The sequence below is a fragment of the Electrona antarctica genome (assembly GCF_951216825.1).
Source record: "Electrona antarctica genome assembly, chromosome: 6".
Classification (NCBI taxonomy): Eukaryota; Metazoa; Chordata; class Actinopteri; order Myctophiformes; family Myctophidae; genus Electrona; species Electrona antarctica.
This window is the reverse complement of record NC_136811.1, coordinates 44,087,587-44,104,476: the sequence shown is the minus strand read 5'-3', so window position 1 is coordinate 44,104,476 and position 16,890 is coordinate 44,087,587. Positions and strand designations below refer to the sequence as shown.

General features: G+C 44.6%; 1 protein-coding gene across 1 annotated transcript in view; it reads left to right on the top strand.

The window, feature by feature from the left end:
• eif3ea (eukaryotic translation initiation factor 3, subunit E, a) overlaps positions 1-16,890 on the top strand; it is a 53,493-nt gene extending 36,603 nt beyond the window's left edge. Inside the window, exons 10-13 of the mRNA XM_079503363.1 lie at positions 8,528-8,637; positions 14,805-14,907; positions 15,371-15,505; positions 16,711-16,890. Coding sequence (XP_079359489.1) covers positions 8,528-8,637; positions 14,805-14,907; positions 15,371-15,505; positions 16,711-16,746 — 384 coding nt within the window. The 3' untranslated portion in view covers positions 16,747-16,890. The remainder of the gene's footprint in view (positions 1-8,527; positions 8,638-14,804; positions 14,908-15,370; positions 15,506-16,710) is intronic.

Below are 16,890 nucleotides of genomic sequence, written 5' to 3'. Positions count from 1 at the left end.
TCAGCCATTCATTCAATAATAATTATTATTTAACAATCCGTATTGTACAACATTAATATACAAATCAAAACATAAAATATCATTGAACATGGATCTCATGTAAAATCAATAGGGCCTAAACATAAAAAACATTGCATTTATTAACTATTTAGTCTAGTATAAATTCAAAAGCCCAGATTCAATACATCATTCATATATTCAGTGAATCCAAAAACAAGATCTGACTGCAAGCTATAGGCTATAGGTAGCATAGGCACAGCGTAACCATGCCAATGTCAACACTCTGCGGGCCGTCTTGTTGACGTGCAACGTCACTCAGCCTCGGTTCGTTGACCAATCGGAATCGATTGTGTCCCTGTGATGTCAAAGCCACTGGCTATATAAATTGTCCTCACAAATTTCTTTACACCTAGCCTTGCGAAGCGAAAGGTGGGCCCTTTCTTCTAAAGAACAGGGCTCATTGAGGATTAATTGCTTGCATTTTTTATTTCAAAGTATATGTAGAATGGGTACATTTCAAATGAAAGTCACAAGGATGGAACAATATGGTCAAATGTTGAGCTGTACAGTGAAGCTCCGAGTAGCCCCATATGGTGACAGTGCTGCTGTAGCAGTGGGACACAGAATTTACTCCTTTGGAAGTATAGTTGAGAAAGATGGGAAACTTCCAGAAGATCAGATCGATGTGAACGTCTTCAATACAGTATCACTGAGATGGACAACTTTGCCCCCAGTGACAACTACAAGAGGAGAGCTCCCCCCTGAGGTACCCTGTATTCGCGAAGACCACACAGCTGTGCTCATTGGAGATATTGTCTACATCTGGGGTGGTCAAAGTTTATATTATGAGCCTTGCAACAACATGCTTTATGCATTTGATATCGACACCCACAGATGGCTCAATACTGAGGTTTCTGGGACCATTCCAGAGGGGAGGTATTACCACTCAGCCTGTGTCTTGGGGAAGGACATGTATGTCTATGGAGGAGTGAACCAGCTGAATGAAAGCACTAATGACCTCTTCAAGCTGGACACCACCGCAATGGTCTGGACTTTAATTAACACCGGGGGCATCCTGCCTCCTGCTTCAAAAAGTCATACTGCCACCATCATCGGGACAAAGATGTATCTATTTGGGGGAGAAGGGGATTTGATGGGGCCGTATGTCTCCTACAACGACATCAGAGTGTTTGACACAGAGACCAACTGCTGGCTCAGCACTCCTTCTGTACAGCTTCGTCCAGTAGAACGCTACGGTCATTCAGCCTTTGCCTACAATGGAGAGCTGTACATATTTGGTGGTGACCAATGGCACCAGTGTGTTTACACTTGGAACTTAAATGATACGTGGAAATTCAATCCAGAGACCTTTTCTTGGAGGACGGTTAAGCCCAAGGTGAATGACCCATTTTTTATGAGTGGCGGATGCTGTTGCATGGTGGGAGATCGTGTCATCATTTTTGGAGGATTTAAACCGTCTGAACTCCCACAGTACGGTCAGGAACCGTCTGAACTCCCACAGTACGGTCAGGACCAGTCTGAACTCCCACAGTACGGTCAGGACCAGTCTGAACTCCCACAGTACGGTCAGGACCAGTCTGAACTCCCACAGTACGGTCAGGACCAGTCTGAACTCCCACAGTACGGTCAGGACCAGTCTGAACTCCCACACGACATCAGGTGGGAACAGGACCAGTCTGAACTCCCACAGTACGGTCAGGACCAGTCTGAACTCCCACAGTACGGTCAGGACCAGTCTGAACTCCCACACGACATCAGGTACGGTCAGTACGGTCAGGACCAGTCTGAACTCCCACACGACATCAGGTACGGTCAGTACGGTCAGGACCAGTCTGAACTCCCACACGACATCAGGTGGGAACTGGCAGCCATGACTGACGAAAAAAAAGACATAGTGTGGACAACCCATAATCGTGCATCGGTTATAGAGCCCATTGAAAATACAATGGCGGTCGGCGCTAAAGTTAGGACCGATACAGCAAGAGAAATTCTCTAACATGTGAGTGGTTTTTGCACAGAAGGGTGAAATCAGCCCTCAACGGCTTCTGGCAGCCAGCTCGTAGCATCGCTCGTCCGACATAAAGTACATATGTTCACCCGTGGCTTTGTCTGGTCGCTCAAAGTGACTACTGGGTTGGGCTGCTGGATGCATGGGCCAACCCCTACTATGTACGTCAGAAGCCGCTGAGGGCTGATTTCATCCCTGTGCAGTTTTTGCAACCACGTGGTTTCCTGGTTCGTGGCTTCACTGAGTCTCGAATGGTGGATCATAGGTTAGCTAAGAGCGCCATCTAGTGTAAAAACAAAAAAATCACACATGTGTGAAGTGAGGGGCGCTCTTGTCATCGTACAAATTTACGTCATATTTGGCAGACATTTATCCTAATTTCTCCTTTTATTGTCAATGGCAAATATTGAGACGTGTGGGGACAAGATCTACGTCATATTTGGCAGACATTTGACCCAATTTCTCCTTTCATTGTCGATGGCAAATATGGGGACGTGTGGGGACAAAAGCTGTATATATACTGTAGGAGGGGCTAGCGCCCCTCAAAAATCTCACCTGTGTGAAGTGAGGGGCTCTCTTATCTCATTCCAGCCAATCACACAAAGACCCAACGCTGGCCATTCATTGTCAATGGCATTCAATGTTTGTTAGGACAACGTTTGTGCTTACACAAACCCTCAAAGCTGGACATAACAATCTGAATCTGAAGTTACAATAAAATTGAATAAACATGTTTCTTTTTTTTAAGGGCAACTGTTACGTTGTGGCAGTCCCACGTTCTCCCCGGGTCACAAGCCCCCTGTGTCTTCACTGAGATGCTCTAAACCCCGTCTGAAAGTTCATGGTGACAGCCTGGGAGACCCAATGTGCAAAATGAGGCGGGCCGAGGGGAGACCGTAGAAGCCATTACATAGGGACAAGTCAAGGGACAAGTGATTACATAGGGACAAGTCAAGGGACAAGTGATTACATAGGGACAAGTCAAGGGACAAGTGATTACATTATAAGTTATAAGTATAATATAAAATCACACCCGTGTGAAGTGAGGGGCGCTAATATATTAAAGTCTAACTCATGTTGATTAGGTGATGTAATGTAATGTAAAACAAACGGTGCCAACACAAACATTAAATGCCATTAACAATAAAGAGACAATATGACGTAAACGACACATGACATACATTTTCCCTTTATTGTCATTGTGTTTACTAAACAAACTTTGAACTAAAGACAAACATTAAACCTGTGTATAGGAGGGGCTAGCGCCACTCAAAAACGTACGTACGTACGTCGTGACATAATCCAAATATTAGCTAATCAGATGGATTACCCCCTTTTTTGAATGTCATTACCCCTTTAAAGAGTTTAGAGAATAACAATACGAAATGCAGAAGGGAAGAAAATAAAAAACAATTGGTTTAAATTTTACATCAAAATGTAAATGTGTTGTAAACTTTACACCAGGCACTGACCGTAAAGGCATGTCTTTGTGACTGCATGAATGAATTGAGGAACATCAGCTTTGCGTCTACACAGAACTTAGAAGTAAATTGCAGATGATTGTGTCATGCTGCCGTCTGGCGGTTCTGATCAAATCTGACCATGAGACCGGCCCAACCAGGCCAGAGGAAATGTTTTCCTTGTCCTTTCAGTGGGGTGCTGTGACGTTACTCCCCCTACCCCCCTCCTATTTCCGCCGCCCCCTGTTGGATCACCTTCAGTAGCTGCGATTGGAAGATATGAAAATGGAAACAATCATCTAATCAAAGACCCTTTCAGTCCTCAATATTCTTTGATATTGCAGCTTACCAAAATGTTCTAGCCTATATTCTTTCAATGTTGTCATTGATTTTGGTTTATTGTTTATCCTCCTGTGCCAACATGAGATTATGAGATTTAATTAAAGAGCATTAATCCAGCTTTAAAAATAATATATTTTTTAATATATATATATTTTTACTCACATGGTAGAAACAGCCTACATCCGAATCCGACGTGCACGCAGCCGCGTGTGCGGTTATTAGTCGTTTTTCTGCTCAAAATGGGACAAAGTACGATGTTTGGGATCTTATAAAACATTAATCCAAGCTCGTGCCGATCAAAACAATCCCCTTGGCGATCCACAGCCCAGACTAGAGAGAGGCTACCCTACAGCTGTGGAGGGCTACACTTCCTGGTTGACCAGGGGACTCTTCGTCTTTGTTTTTTTTGTGCATTTCACTGGCACTGGCCTCACGATCCCACCTAGGGTAATGGGAGGGAATGTGTTAACCTCTTAGGCCAATGCTTGCTCTTAACTCATTTTGAAATATTTAAAATATATGTTAATTTTATCATTTTGAGTTACACTATAATCATGAGAGAAACAGAGGTATTCATTCATGTATGGCAAATCACGTGTTATTGATTGACTAAGCCCAGGAGATGGGTAATTTAGGCCCTCTGGTGGGTTTTCTTTTTTTGGGGGTGGGGGGGGGGGGGGTTCAGGAGGCCCAGTCATTGGCTAGCAATCAGATTTAGAGGCACAGCAGGTGTGCTAATTGGTTCTGTGTTCTATGTTTGACTGAAACCTGATCCCCCAGTTCATTCTTTGCATATGGACTGTAATTTAGATTTCCCAAATGATTTGGTAATTTGGACCTACTGAAGAGTACTAAGGACTAAACTTGGGGTTGTTTGGGCCCTTTTTCATCTTTTGCTTCTTGACGATAAATGTCCACAATGAAAAACATCTGGCCTGATCAAATGGCTCTTTCACTGTAGTAAATGTTTATAAATCATGTCAGTGGTTTACTGAAGGTTCCGTTTCGTTCTAATCTATGTTTAAGCTAATACAAAGAGTCTGCCCCTTTCCAAATCACCATTTAACAAATAAGAAGCCTATAAACAAACTAATTTGCGTGGATTTGTTTTTACTTCATAATATCCTTACAAAATGTGTACTTGGACAGAAAGAATTCCAAGCATGGCCTCTGAGAAAATGAGATTTTTCCTGTGCAATTGCCTCCAGGGACCATCTTCAAATGATGACATGTACTTCCAACAATATTAGAAGTGTATCCCATTTCAGCTCAGACATGACACACAACCTCAATCTTCGACCTTGTTAAACACTTGCACGCACTTTTGCAGAACTCTCTGGGTCGGTCCTGACCTCTCTCCGTAGGGATGTTTTTACAAAGAACAGGGGAAGACTCTGTCTTCGCCTGCTACCATGCAGGTCAACCCAAGTTATTCCAGGTGCTTTTAGCACTGGCCTGGCTGCGAATAGGTACCTGTCATTATCAGAGCTTACACAGTACATTGAAAAGCCCTCGTCAAAACTTGTTTTGTCCACACATAGTTGTAACAAGGTGGGTGGTTACGCTAAGGGTTTGACTGCAGCTTCAATGCATTACCTGTGATGGTCTGCAACCATTTTCCTAATGGTTTTAAAAGCGATAACGGTAATGTTTTTTCTTAATTCCCCAGACACGACACACATTTCATTAAAAGACACGTCACTGAAGGGTTTAAAGGGATGTTTTCGAACGTGTAGTGATGGTTGGAAGGTAAATGGATACCCCATAGGAATGGGCTCTTGTTGTGATGGGCGTTTGAAATCTGTTAGTAACAACCACCTATTCACTGATTGCCATAATAGTCCGATTTGGGTTTTGTTTTCACTTCACTGTACACTTTGCAATGGTTGGAGCCAAGTTTATTGTCTCCACCAGGCCGAAGGCGTGGGGAGAGAGTATGTTTTGCATTCCGTCCGTGTGTGTGAGTCCGTCCGTGTGTGTGTGCGTGTGTCCGTCCGTCCGTCTGTTACCAGCTAATCTCCAGCACCGTTAACGGTCGATGCCAAATTTTGCACACACTCCCTGGATGCCAACTTCTGGTCTCCCGCTCGACGATCAGAAAGGACTACCGCGACGATCACAGCGCCGGCTATGGGCCGTTGAATAAACCATTGTTTTGACCAGAAATGCCACCTCGGACAAGGAATTGGAGATAAAAGCGATTGAAAGAAACAGAGTGGACACTGGTGCACGAGAAATTCAAGATGGCGCACTCCATCAGCTAGCAACCCAATGCTAATGTGAGTTGCATCTCGACTCGATCAATCAAAAGCTCTATAAAATACCAATTAACGTTAATCCCTGCCAATGGCACTGGGCCAGATTAATCCAAATGACGTGGATTCAGAGCCGGACTAACAATGGAACTAGGTGGAGCTTAGGCGCCAGGGCCCGAAGCTTGCAGGGCCCGGTACGAGACTATAGGTACAACTGTTGCTTCTGTCGAAAAATATAACGCAACACAGGAACCCCCGCTAGTGTTTTTGGTCTTCTCGTCTGACAGTTTCTGTAGCAGCCTGATACTAGCAGCAAGGGGGGGGGCAGTCGGCCTGGGGGGGTTCCCGACGGCTGCGCGTCACTTCCTCCTCCGACAGAGGGGAAGCGAGTAAGCGACGCCGTCAGAAGCCCCCTCGCTCAGGAAGGCCCCCTCTCTCAGACCGACCAACGTGTGTTGTTGTTGCGACAATAACATAGCCTACAGCCTATGTAAGAGGAATATAAACACAAGACCTTGGCGCAAAACTTCATATTTACCCTGCTCTAATGCAACAAAAGTGTGTTCTTACATCCTCCATTTCACGATTTCAGCACTCGTGAGTAAATTAATGTAATTGCTAATTTGCTATTATGAAAGTTTTCAGTGACGTTGCACCCACCACAACTTGGTTGCATTGTCGTCAATAATTAATCGTCTTTAAAACGTTCTAATATTAATATAGCATATTGGCATTGTCTGTTGGTACACACGTTATATGGACCATGTAACAACATGGTCAACAGCATGGCCACAAAGACAATTTAGACAAAACATGCTGCTGCATGTTTATTGTTAATGACTGTATTAATAACCATAAAGTAATCTCCTAGTCCTTACATAATAGTTTAGCAGAGACTGAAGTTGGAAAGGCTGTGCCCAGTGCGGCTGTGTCTTGTGTGTCAGGCTGTCAGCGGGCAGCGCAGGCAGTAGTGGATATGCGCTAAACGGCGAAATGCATGTTAATTAATTAATTAATTAATTAATTGGCTGAATCTGTAGGGCCTTTTGATTTTGTGAAGCGCCAGGGCCTTGAGAGGGGTTGATCCGTCACTGCGTGGATTCACGCAAATGGTGGGGAAATGGTTAAACATGGGTATATCTTGGTTTGAATTGTCTTGTTTAGGGTGTTCATGTTGGTGTTGTTTTTCCACCCTCTCAGTTCCCATCTGGAATCACTGTCAGATGTTTTATTCTTGCATGTCCAAGAACGAAAAGTATAGCCTACCTATAGTTCACATTGTCCGTAAAAGGCCTCTTGAAGCCCCTTTTCAGACTTTGTTTAAGCTTTGTGGTCTGAATCCCAGATGACAGTAATTAGAGCACTTAGCTGTTCAAAGTTTATCAGCCTTAGATAAGCGTTGTCATAGCTGAAATGTGCGTTGCCTGATAGCGCCATGTAGTTGGGATTTATTCAAGCAGAACTTGTTAGATAGCAGCTTTCTAAGCTTAAGCAAACAAAAGTGTTTGAAGATGGAGTTTAGTGATGTGAAGTGGTACTCAAAGGATAGTTTGAGCACAGCATGTGGAATGTGAGCATTTCATTCAATGGTACCTCTGGGGGCACAGCTGGGTCATGAGCATTCACCATCTAGATGAATTGTCTGATTGCTCCTTTTGGCTAACGTCAAAAGTCCAAGCAAGGCCATATTTCTCTCTGTAGCTGGCCACAGGTGATACATGAACTGCAGAAGAGTCTAGGTCTCATCTGTGGGTGTATGCAGAGTAGAGGTGCTCATGTGTCTTATTGTGACCGTAATGCCCTTGAGACTATGATGGTGTGTAAATTGGAGGTCCTGCACTGTAGAGTTGACACGGCAACACCGGAGGAGATGAAGGGTGATAAGTCACAGCCACTGTGGTCAGTTCAGTGGCTGGCTCCATTCTTGCATTCTTGTTTCATGTGGAGACCGTGGAATTCAAAGATTTGTGGTTGATTTGGAGCACCCTGAGTGGCCTGGGATGTACTTTTTTTTTAACAGATGGGGCTTTCTCCTTTTAGACTCGTGCCAAAGCAAACCGCGCTGTAACTTAAATGTGGCCAAAATGGACTTCCCTAACCCATTCCCTGTGCCCGTATCTCAAAACTGTGATTTAGTTTTCCCTGTTCTCTGTTTTAATTTGACTTGGGTTTCAGTGAATTGACTTTACCCACAATTGAATCAGACTTGAATCCCCCAAAAAGGAAAAAGAAGGAAACCTGTAATGCTGCACTTACAGTATATGGTTCTCAGGGACTGTTCAGTCAGAAGGCCTCAGCGAGTCTCTGAAAAACTCTGAAGTCTGTCCTCATTTCACTGTCTTGACCTTCCAGAAACCTTAGTTTCAGCTAGCCTATACACTGACTGAAATAACTCTTAGTATAATATTTACAGTAACGTTAACCTATTCTCTCTCTCCTAGGTTCTTGTGAATGACTTTTTTCTGGTTGCTTGCCTGGAGGACTTCATTGAGAACGCCCGGCTCTTCATCTTTGAGACGTTCTGCAGAATACATCAGTGTATCAGCAACAGGTTGGTCACTTGATCAAATTACAGACAGTGTTGCCACTAAAGTGTAGTTGCTTATTTTGGGCTTGTTTCATAATGTTGTTTTAAACCAGTGATTCTCACACATTTTCATGTCAAGGACCTCCAGATTAATGTATTTGTCCAACTATGGACCCTACATCTAAACATATTTTGTGCCAGGAACCCCCATACAAGATTTGTGTTATTGAAATGTTTCAAAGAATATTCCACATTTTGTCACTTTTCTTCCGTGATTGCTTTGAAAATAGCAGATCTACAAGCTCACAACGTGTTGCATTGCGACGCGCTGTGAGCTTTTCGATCGGCTATTTTCAAATAGCCCAGTCAGGCTTCTTTAGGGCTTGTTTTCATGGACCTGGTTGCTTATTTCTCTCACACAATCTGGCAACACTGATTACAGAGTGAAATCTCACATCTCACTGTTAGTATTGCTGGAAGGTGGAATACCGTATTCGTTTTGTTACTCTTCAGCATAATCCAACAGAACCCCTCGAGACCATGAGGAGGTGCACTCTGCTATGTGCTATCGCTAGGCTTGTTTAGTGCAAGAAGTACAACAGTCTTGTGATTTAGTGGAATGTCCCAAACAGATATGTGTTTATTGCCCTATCCTCCCTAGACGAAAAGACACGCACAGTTACACACACACACACGCACGCGCGCGCGCATACACACACACACACACACAACGCTCATACGCACGCGTGAGCACGCACACACACACACACATGCCATACATGCATGCACACACGCATGCTGATCACACACTTAGAGATTAGGCATTTGGAAGTTTAAGTGCTACCAGGTCTCCAGCGGCCATTCTGCTCACTAGACATTAAAGACCACCTGGGTGAGCCCAAACCAGAGACAGGTTTCTCCCAGGAAGAGGTCAGAGTTTGGAGATGGCTTCAGACGTTCCCAACCACTGTGCCTTTTTCAAGCCCTTTTCCTCTGGGTTGTATTGGGTCAGGGGGTTCTGAGGGGATCTACTGACCCCAGTTCAAAATACAGTGTTGTGACATGAAAAATAAATTAACCTTGGATGTCCACCAAAACCAAGAAATTTAGTCAATGCTAATTATAGTGAGCATTAGAGGGGGAAATGGAGATTATAGTAATTGCATGCAATTAAGAGAGATTATATGATTGGGCTGCCTCTTTACATAAATTTTCGAAAATGACAAAATACAAAGATGTGTTTTCAGAGCATCCACCCTTCCAGACTATTAGCCTCTGTGTTTGCATGCCTGGATTTTCCTATGCCATGCCTTAGATCTCTGATATCATGTTAACTCGTACATAAGTAGGTGTCTTGTTTAATAATGATTACCTCACTGTTGTAGCCCTACTATGCGTATAATGGCCCTATGCGTTGAGAAAGCCATGTTCACATTTGTTGCCCCTCAGGCATAATTATTTGGTATGTTACTATGTTCAAACACTGAAGGCAGGCTTGCATTTCAAAATATGCTACCCTGAACATATGATGCTCAGTGGAAAGAAGGGAATGAATTACTTCTCTTGACACGAAAATGATTGCATTGACTGTTATATAGAGCTGTGGAGGTCTGTAGTCAAGGTTGAACCATGGAACATGATCGCACTCTGTCGAAATCTCCAGTTGCAGATTGTCTGGAATTGATTAGGAGTCCTGGCTCTTTTTGGCAGTCTTACTGCAATTGGATCCATTTACTTGTTAAAGACCACAAAGGTTAGTGGTAACATCGAAATAGGAAGTTGAACGGTGATTTTTATACTTTTCACCTTTTTCCAGTATTTTCAGGTTTGTTTGTTGAGGTTTCTGCAGCAGGAGGATACGTTGTGGGCAGCGCCAGGGATTTCCCTGTTTATTTTCGGTGTTATGACAGCGTGTGTCTATTTCTGACAAACGCCCAAATTCCAAGTCATTAGTCCTCTAGCCCAGAAGCCCTTTGCACCCAAGCATGGACCCGAATGAATTTGATGCCTGTTTTTAATGAGGCCATTTTTACGGCCTGCTGGCCGTGATACTTTCACAGATATTTGCTCGCTCTTTGCCCATGGCACGGGACACAGAAGTAGACCAGAATTTGGCGTAATTTAGTTATTTTATGCAGTAACTAGGCTTATGTAAAACTTACTGTAGGCAATGAAAATGTGACCCTGCGATTCAAGCCTGCACTCATAATTGCGCACACACATCCTTTTGTCTAGACTTTTTGAATGTCCCAGTGTGTGCATTTCCTCTTTAATTTTGTTTTTATTGTGTGATTTACTGGGATAAATCCCTTCTAACATTGATTTGTTGCTTGCAAGGCCCTTCGTCGACCTCAAATGGCACACTTGTTCTTTGACGTTTTAAGTAAGTGCCAGAGATGATTGTTTTAGCCCTTGCTTCGCTGGACATGGTGTGAGTGGACAGTCTTTTCCCATTGCTGCATTGTATTTTTGTTCACTGGCAGTTGAACGGGTCTACCCAGTGTTGTGTATTTGGACCTAAAATGGAGGATCTTTCCACCTCACAATTGAGTCATTAGAAAGACCACACGGTCATTTCGGTTTTCCCGAAAAATCAATTTTACCCCAAGCCGAAAGCAGGGCTGCTCCAAATGGCTTGGAATCTCCAAATGCTATCATATGGTAGTGTTTAACAATGCATTCATTTTAGCCCAGCCATGTTAAGAAGGGGGCTACTTTTTAAGAAGGACCCCTTCCCTCCTCCTCCTCCTCCTCCTCTCTAACCCATTTATACCCCTATGTCTGACCCTTCTACCTTAGTGTGAGGTTGGTATTGAGACACAGAGGAGTCCTGTAGCCTGAAGTCGAAAGCTCAGGAGCCAGAGTGAGTAAGGGGTCGAAATGAAAGTGATCCCCTCTCCCCCAAGGAACAGGGGCATGGTTGTGTAAAACAAAACCAGTCATGGAAGCTGTCTGCTTGGTTTAAGGGCCAAAGGATGTCAATAGTTTGGGTTGTGTAAGTCCGGCACTCACTCTTCCCCTCTCACATCTCCTCACATTGCTACCCCTCTCTGCCCCTGAAACTTGCTCTTATTTGCTCTCCAGGGTCTATGTAAGCCTTGTTGAGAAGGACCTACCTCAGAAAGACAGCAAGATAAAGGCTGCCCCTCTCTCCAGGGTCTATGTAAGCCTTGTTGAGAAGGACCTACCTCAGAAAGACAGCAAGATAAAGGCTGCCCCTCTCTGAAACACAAATGCCCTTCCTATGAGGAAAGCATGACCTGATTTTCCTTTTATAAATTAGATTAGAGATCTTTGGCTGCTGCAGGCCAGAACACAGTGATTTTTGGGGGTTCTATGCACTATGGAGGATAGATTACGTTCAGGGGGTTAAGGGTTTGATGAACTCTTTGACGCTTGAACTCGATTGTGTTTGTTTTGATGTTCATATCTCACTTGGGGCTTGGACTGACATGTGCCCCCACTTTACTAAACTGCCAAACAAAATACCCAACACCCCTGTGCAGCAATCACTTAATCACTGCATGGGATAAGCCAAAACAACACTTCTTTGTATTTGGCTTTTATTATTTGAATCCTCAGTAATAAGTGTGAATGCGTCAGAACTCAGAAGTAGGCTAGACTTGACAATCGTTTTAGGGATTTGCTGTTTTCCTTACAGTTTTTCACCGGTTTTCTACTGGCGAGCAAGGTCATGACAGATTATTGTGTTCTGTTCAGCTATCCTCAGATTACCTTTAACAAATTGGCTTTGGCTGTGAATATGCACTGTGATTATCCCTCAATGAGCCATTTGCTATGCATGGGCAGCCATCAGGCATAGCGCCATCAGGCATAGCGCTGCCTCATTCTGACAGGAGGCCCATGCGTTGGCCTCTCTGGTGTTAACGGTGTCACTTTGTGATGGCAGACATGTGTTAGCCATCACGATCCCAACTCACGTCACTTGACAGCCAACACTTTCCACACTTGCTAGGTCCCAACTCCCAAATAATGATCCATAAGAGCGATTTCTTTGCCAAACATCATTTTCCACAGGTTTTGCTGAGCCTAAGCATAATCGTCCGTCCGGCAAAGCTTAGCGGGTCGAATCACGTCTCTCTGAGTGACAGGTTGATCAGCCTCCCTCCATGCTTCTGTTACTCCTCTGGACTGTTGAGGTTCACATGAATCAGTGCCTGACTGGTGTTTTTCTGTCCTGCTGTCCACCTCCTCCATCCTCTTTTCTGTGGTGAAAGTGCTGATAGATCATGCACTGTCATTGGGAGACCACACTCCATTTCGTCTATTATGCTGAGGTAATGCTATTTATTTGTTGTTGATGTCTTAACGACCCTTCCAGACACTGATGTCATTGCAGCCCCCTCCTGTATGTGGTTTTTGCTACAATTTGAAAAAGGAAAAAAAAAAGAAACCTAGTGTGGGTTTGGATGATTTTCCTTTTTCTTCTGTTCGAGCCTTGAGGTAAGGCAAACATTATCGTAAATGAGATTACTTTCAAGGGGGCATTTACAAGGAAGTAGGTCTTAACCCATTTTGGGCGGGAACCCCATTTGGTGTTTTAAACATTGAAAAATAGCAGATCTACAAGCTCATAGCGCGCCACCGAGTGGCGCGCTACGAGCTTGTAGGTCTGCTATTTTTGAAAAAACGTGAAAATATTTATTTCAGAAAACTGGAGGATTTAGAAGATTTTTTTTAAATTTCGAGGTCGGGCCCAAATGGGTTAAAGAAGTCCCGGTCATGGAGCGACAGTTCAAATCGTCCTGCTGGCATTAGCGGTTGTGGGATGCGTCTGTGTGGACCCATAGCGTGAGAAGTGGTTTGGTCTGGCCAGGTTCTAGCTTACTCACTGGTCTGTTCCGCTGAATGAGGCTCGCAAAATGTGATTAATGGACCAGGAAGTGATAATTAGTGGGGTAAATTGTTTTTATACAGACCTCATAACCCCTGTTATTTTGCGCACACACACACACACACACACACACACACACACAGTAAGTACACTCAGGCCGCTTGCACTCAAATTAGTAACCTATTTTCCAAGCATGTGTGTTAATAAGGTTTGTTCAAACGTGTGTGTGTGTGTGCGTGTGTGTGTGTGTGGGTGTGTGGGTGTGTGTGTGTGTGTGAGGTGTCTTGTAGTAATTGTGGGCAGTGTGGCGGGCAGAGGGGGCAGGGATATTTATAGGCCCCTTATATGAAATGGGGGGGGGGGGGGGGCAGGAAACGTGGGGAGGGGGTCTAGATGGCGGTATCAAGGGGGTCTAGTTATTTCGAAAGCCACAAGGGAGGCCAGCTGCACTCTTTGGATCAAAGAGGAACGACCAGCACACCCCCTCCCCCACCTCCCTTCCTCTGTTGTGACACATCCACGTCCCGCTGTATCAAACAGCGGCACGGTCTGCAACCTGGCTTTCATTTTGAGGGACAGTAGCTGGTCCTGGGGCTGCTGTGTCACACACGGCTGCTGTAGCTGTAGGGACCAGGTGGAGAGACGCGGTATGTCCAGGAGCGAGGGAGGGATCAAAGAGGAAGGAGAGAAACAGAGGGGGGGGGGGGGGGGGGGTTCCACTGCCTCTAATTGAGTTGGCTTCAGGAGTCTCTAAATCAAGTGTTTCCCAAAATTTGGGTCATGGACATGTTTGTTATGGGTCGTAGATATGACCCATATCAAACGTAGATTTTCTGCTTCGGCAGTCTTTGTTTCTCTCCATTATAAACCCGGCTTGCTGCCCTAAGTACAGCCACTGTCGCTCACTCATTAACACTGTCGCTTTAATAGCAGCTGCTATTAATGTTGTCACTTAATTGGCTACACCACGTAATGCACAACATCCATCATGTTGATGTGTAGCATAAAGTTATGGAGTTAATACATTAAGCCACATTAAAATCATGTTCATTTAAATGTAGTTTACTGCATAGGATCTTTGCAAGCTCACATAGGCCCATTTCTTAGCCAGGCAATGCATTCTTTAAGTTTAACCCAATCCCGTTATACTCTAAACTTGGTACAGAAACAGCTCCTGAGAATGTGTTGTCTATCCAGCTTCCTCAACAGTAAGCAGATACCCATATTGCATGTTCATGGGAATCTGCCCTGACACCGCCTTGCGCCTACAGTAGCTATACCCCACTACCGTTTTCGTGTCTTCCTACCTGACCGTGTGTCTGCCTCCTTTCCACAGCATGCTGGCAGACAAGTTGAACATGACGCCCGAGGAGGCTGAGAGATGGATCGTCAACCTTATCCGCAACGCCAGGCTAGATGCCAAGATTGACTCCAAGCTGGTAAGACGCCCCCTGTCTGCCTCCTCAATCAATCAGTCCAGGACTTGATTGATTGATCAAAGATTCCCCAACAGACACCCCCACCCCCCCTTCTTTCTTCAAACTGGGGGCCGTTTCTTCTACATACTGTTAGGTGTGACCGTTGTGGGAATATGACTAAAATGTACCTTTATGTATGTCCTGATTTAAATTGAAGGGTATATTGTGAGGACGTTGTGACCCACCTCTTTGGCCTTGCATGTTTTCGAATAAGCATCACAGCACAGGCTCTCTGTAATCAGCAAATCATACCCCAACTCCGCTGGAATGACATAGAATTATCTAGATGATGTGAATGCGACCTATTCCACTACTAGGTCGGTGTTCATGGCTTTTTGTTTGTGGGTGTGTCTTGCAAGACCAAATGTGATGGGCTTATTTGTCCTGACCGTGTGTCTGTTACCACCCTCCTGTGTTCCTATAGGGTCATGTGGTTATGGGGAACAACGCTGTGTCGCCGTACCAGCAGGTGATTGAGAAGACCAAGAGCCTCTCCTTCCGCAGCCAAATGTTGGCCATGAACATTGAGAAGAAGCAGGCCCACAACAGCAGGAACGAGGTGAGCATGACGCACCTGCACAAACCCATAGGTGAACCCTCGTCCCTTAGCCAGAGGCCACCAACCCTTCCTTGACTGATCACATGGCTGGAAGGGGGACATGAGCACAGAGCAGTTCAAAGCCTCTCAAATGATCAGCTCGGGAGAGCTGGGCCCAAGAATGTTGATGAACAACCATCAACAAAAGCTCTCTTTACACGAAATAAACCAGTAAGAGCAAGTTTAACAGAGCTAACGCTTTCATCCTTCCATTGCCCTTCAAAGGCCTAATGACAAGGTAGATTCCAATGCAGCCGTAAAACGAGGCCCAAGCTCTGTGACTCAGCTCTGCAACGTAAATAAGGTGGACTCACACTCAAACTGGCTCTTGGTGAACATTACTCAAAGCCCTGGAGTTCCCTGCACTTAGGAGCTCCCGCAGATGTTTGGCTGTAGATGCTGTCATCCCAGTGCGTGTGTTTTGATGTTGACCTTGCGCGGATGAGTGGCATGTTAGGCCGTTGAAACTACTACAACTACCCAGAATGTCATAATCACACATCCTCTGACCTAGCCCTCCCAACCTGCCCTCAGCTCCTTGAAGTTGGTAAAGAGAGGCATGTCAGTAAAAGCGGATTGATGCATTAGCCCCCCACAGCACTGTCCTTCAGTCTACACACGCAAGGGCCAAGGCCGTGGAATTACAACGTGCACATTAAATGTTCACTTTTAAACTGCGCAGCTCTAGAAAGGGTATCGTTTGATGTGCGCAATTACCCTCCTTATTGTTTGAATATCTGAAGCGGGAGAGCTGCTATAACCCTGTCCTGTAAAAAGCATAGACCACCCCCCCCTTCATTAAGGAGTTTTTGTAATTAGACAAAAGAGGCTGCAAACAACTCACAGCACCATTACATCCTGCTGTCCTCGGGGCTACAAATCACTTACATATAGAGTGCATTTACTGCCTGCCATCTGGGTAGGCTGCTGAGGGTCCCTGTCAACTCTCACAACCACCCCTTGTGTAACAATAGAACACACGCACGCACACATGAAGTTAGACATCTACAAGAAGGAACACGTCACGTTAAATGCTTGCACATGTATCTTGTTTCTTTTACATTTTTTTCTTCTCACAATTACTAACAAAGTGTTTGTATCGATCATTCTTGGTGATCAAAACTAACTCCTCAAATGTTGATCTTTTCTTTATCTTTATGTTTCAGACTCCAAACTGGGCAGGTCAAGAATCTGGATTTTAGAAGTACATAGAAGACGGATAAAGATCTTTCTTTTTGTCCCGGTTCTCCATGCATCATCTCTGCTACATCTTTTTTTTTTCCTACTTGTCCCCCAAGAAGCAGAGTACTTTTTCACTGATTCAATAAAAAAAGAAAGACCTAAAA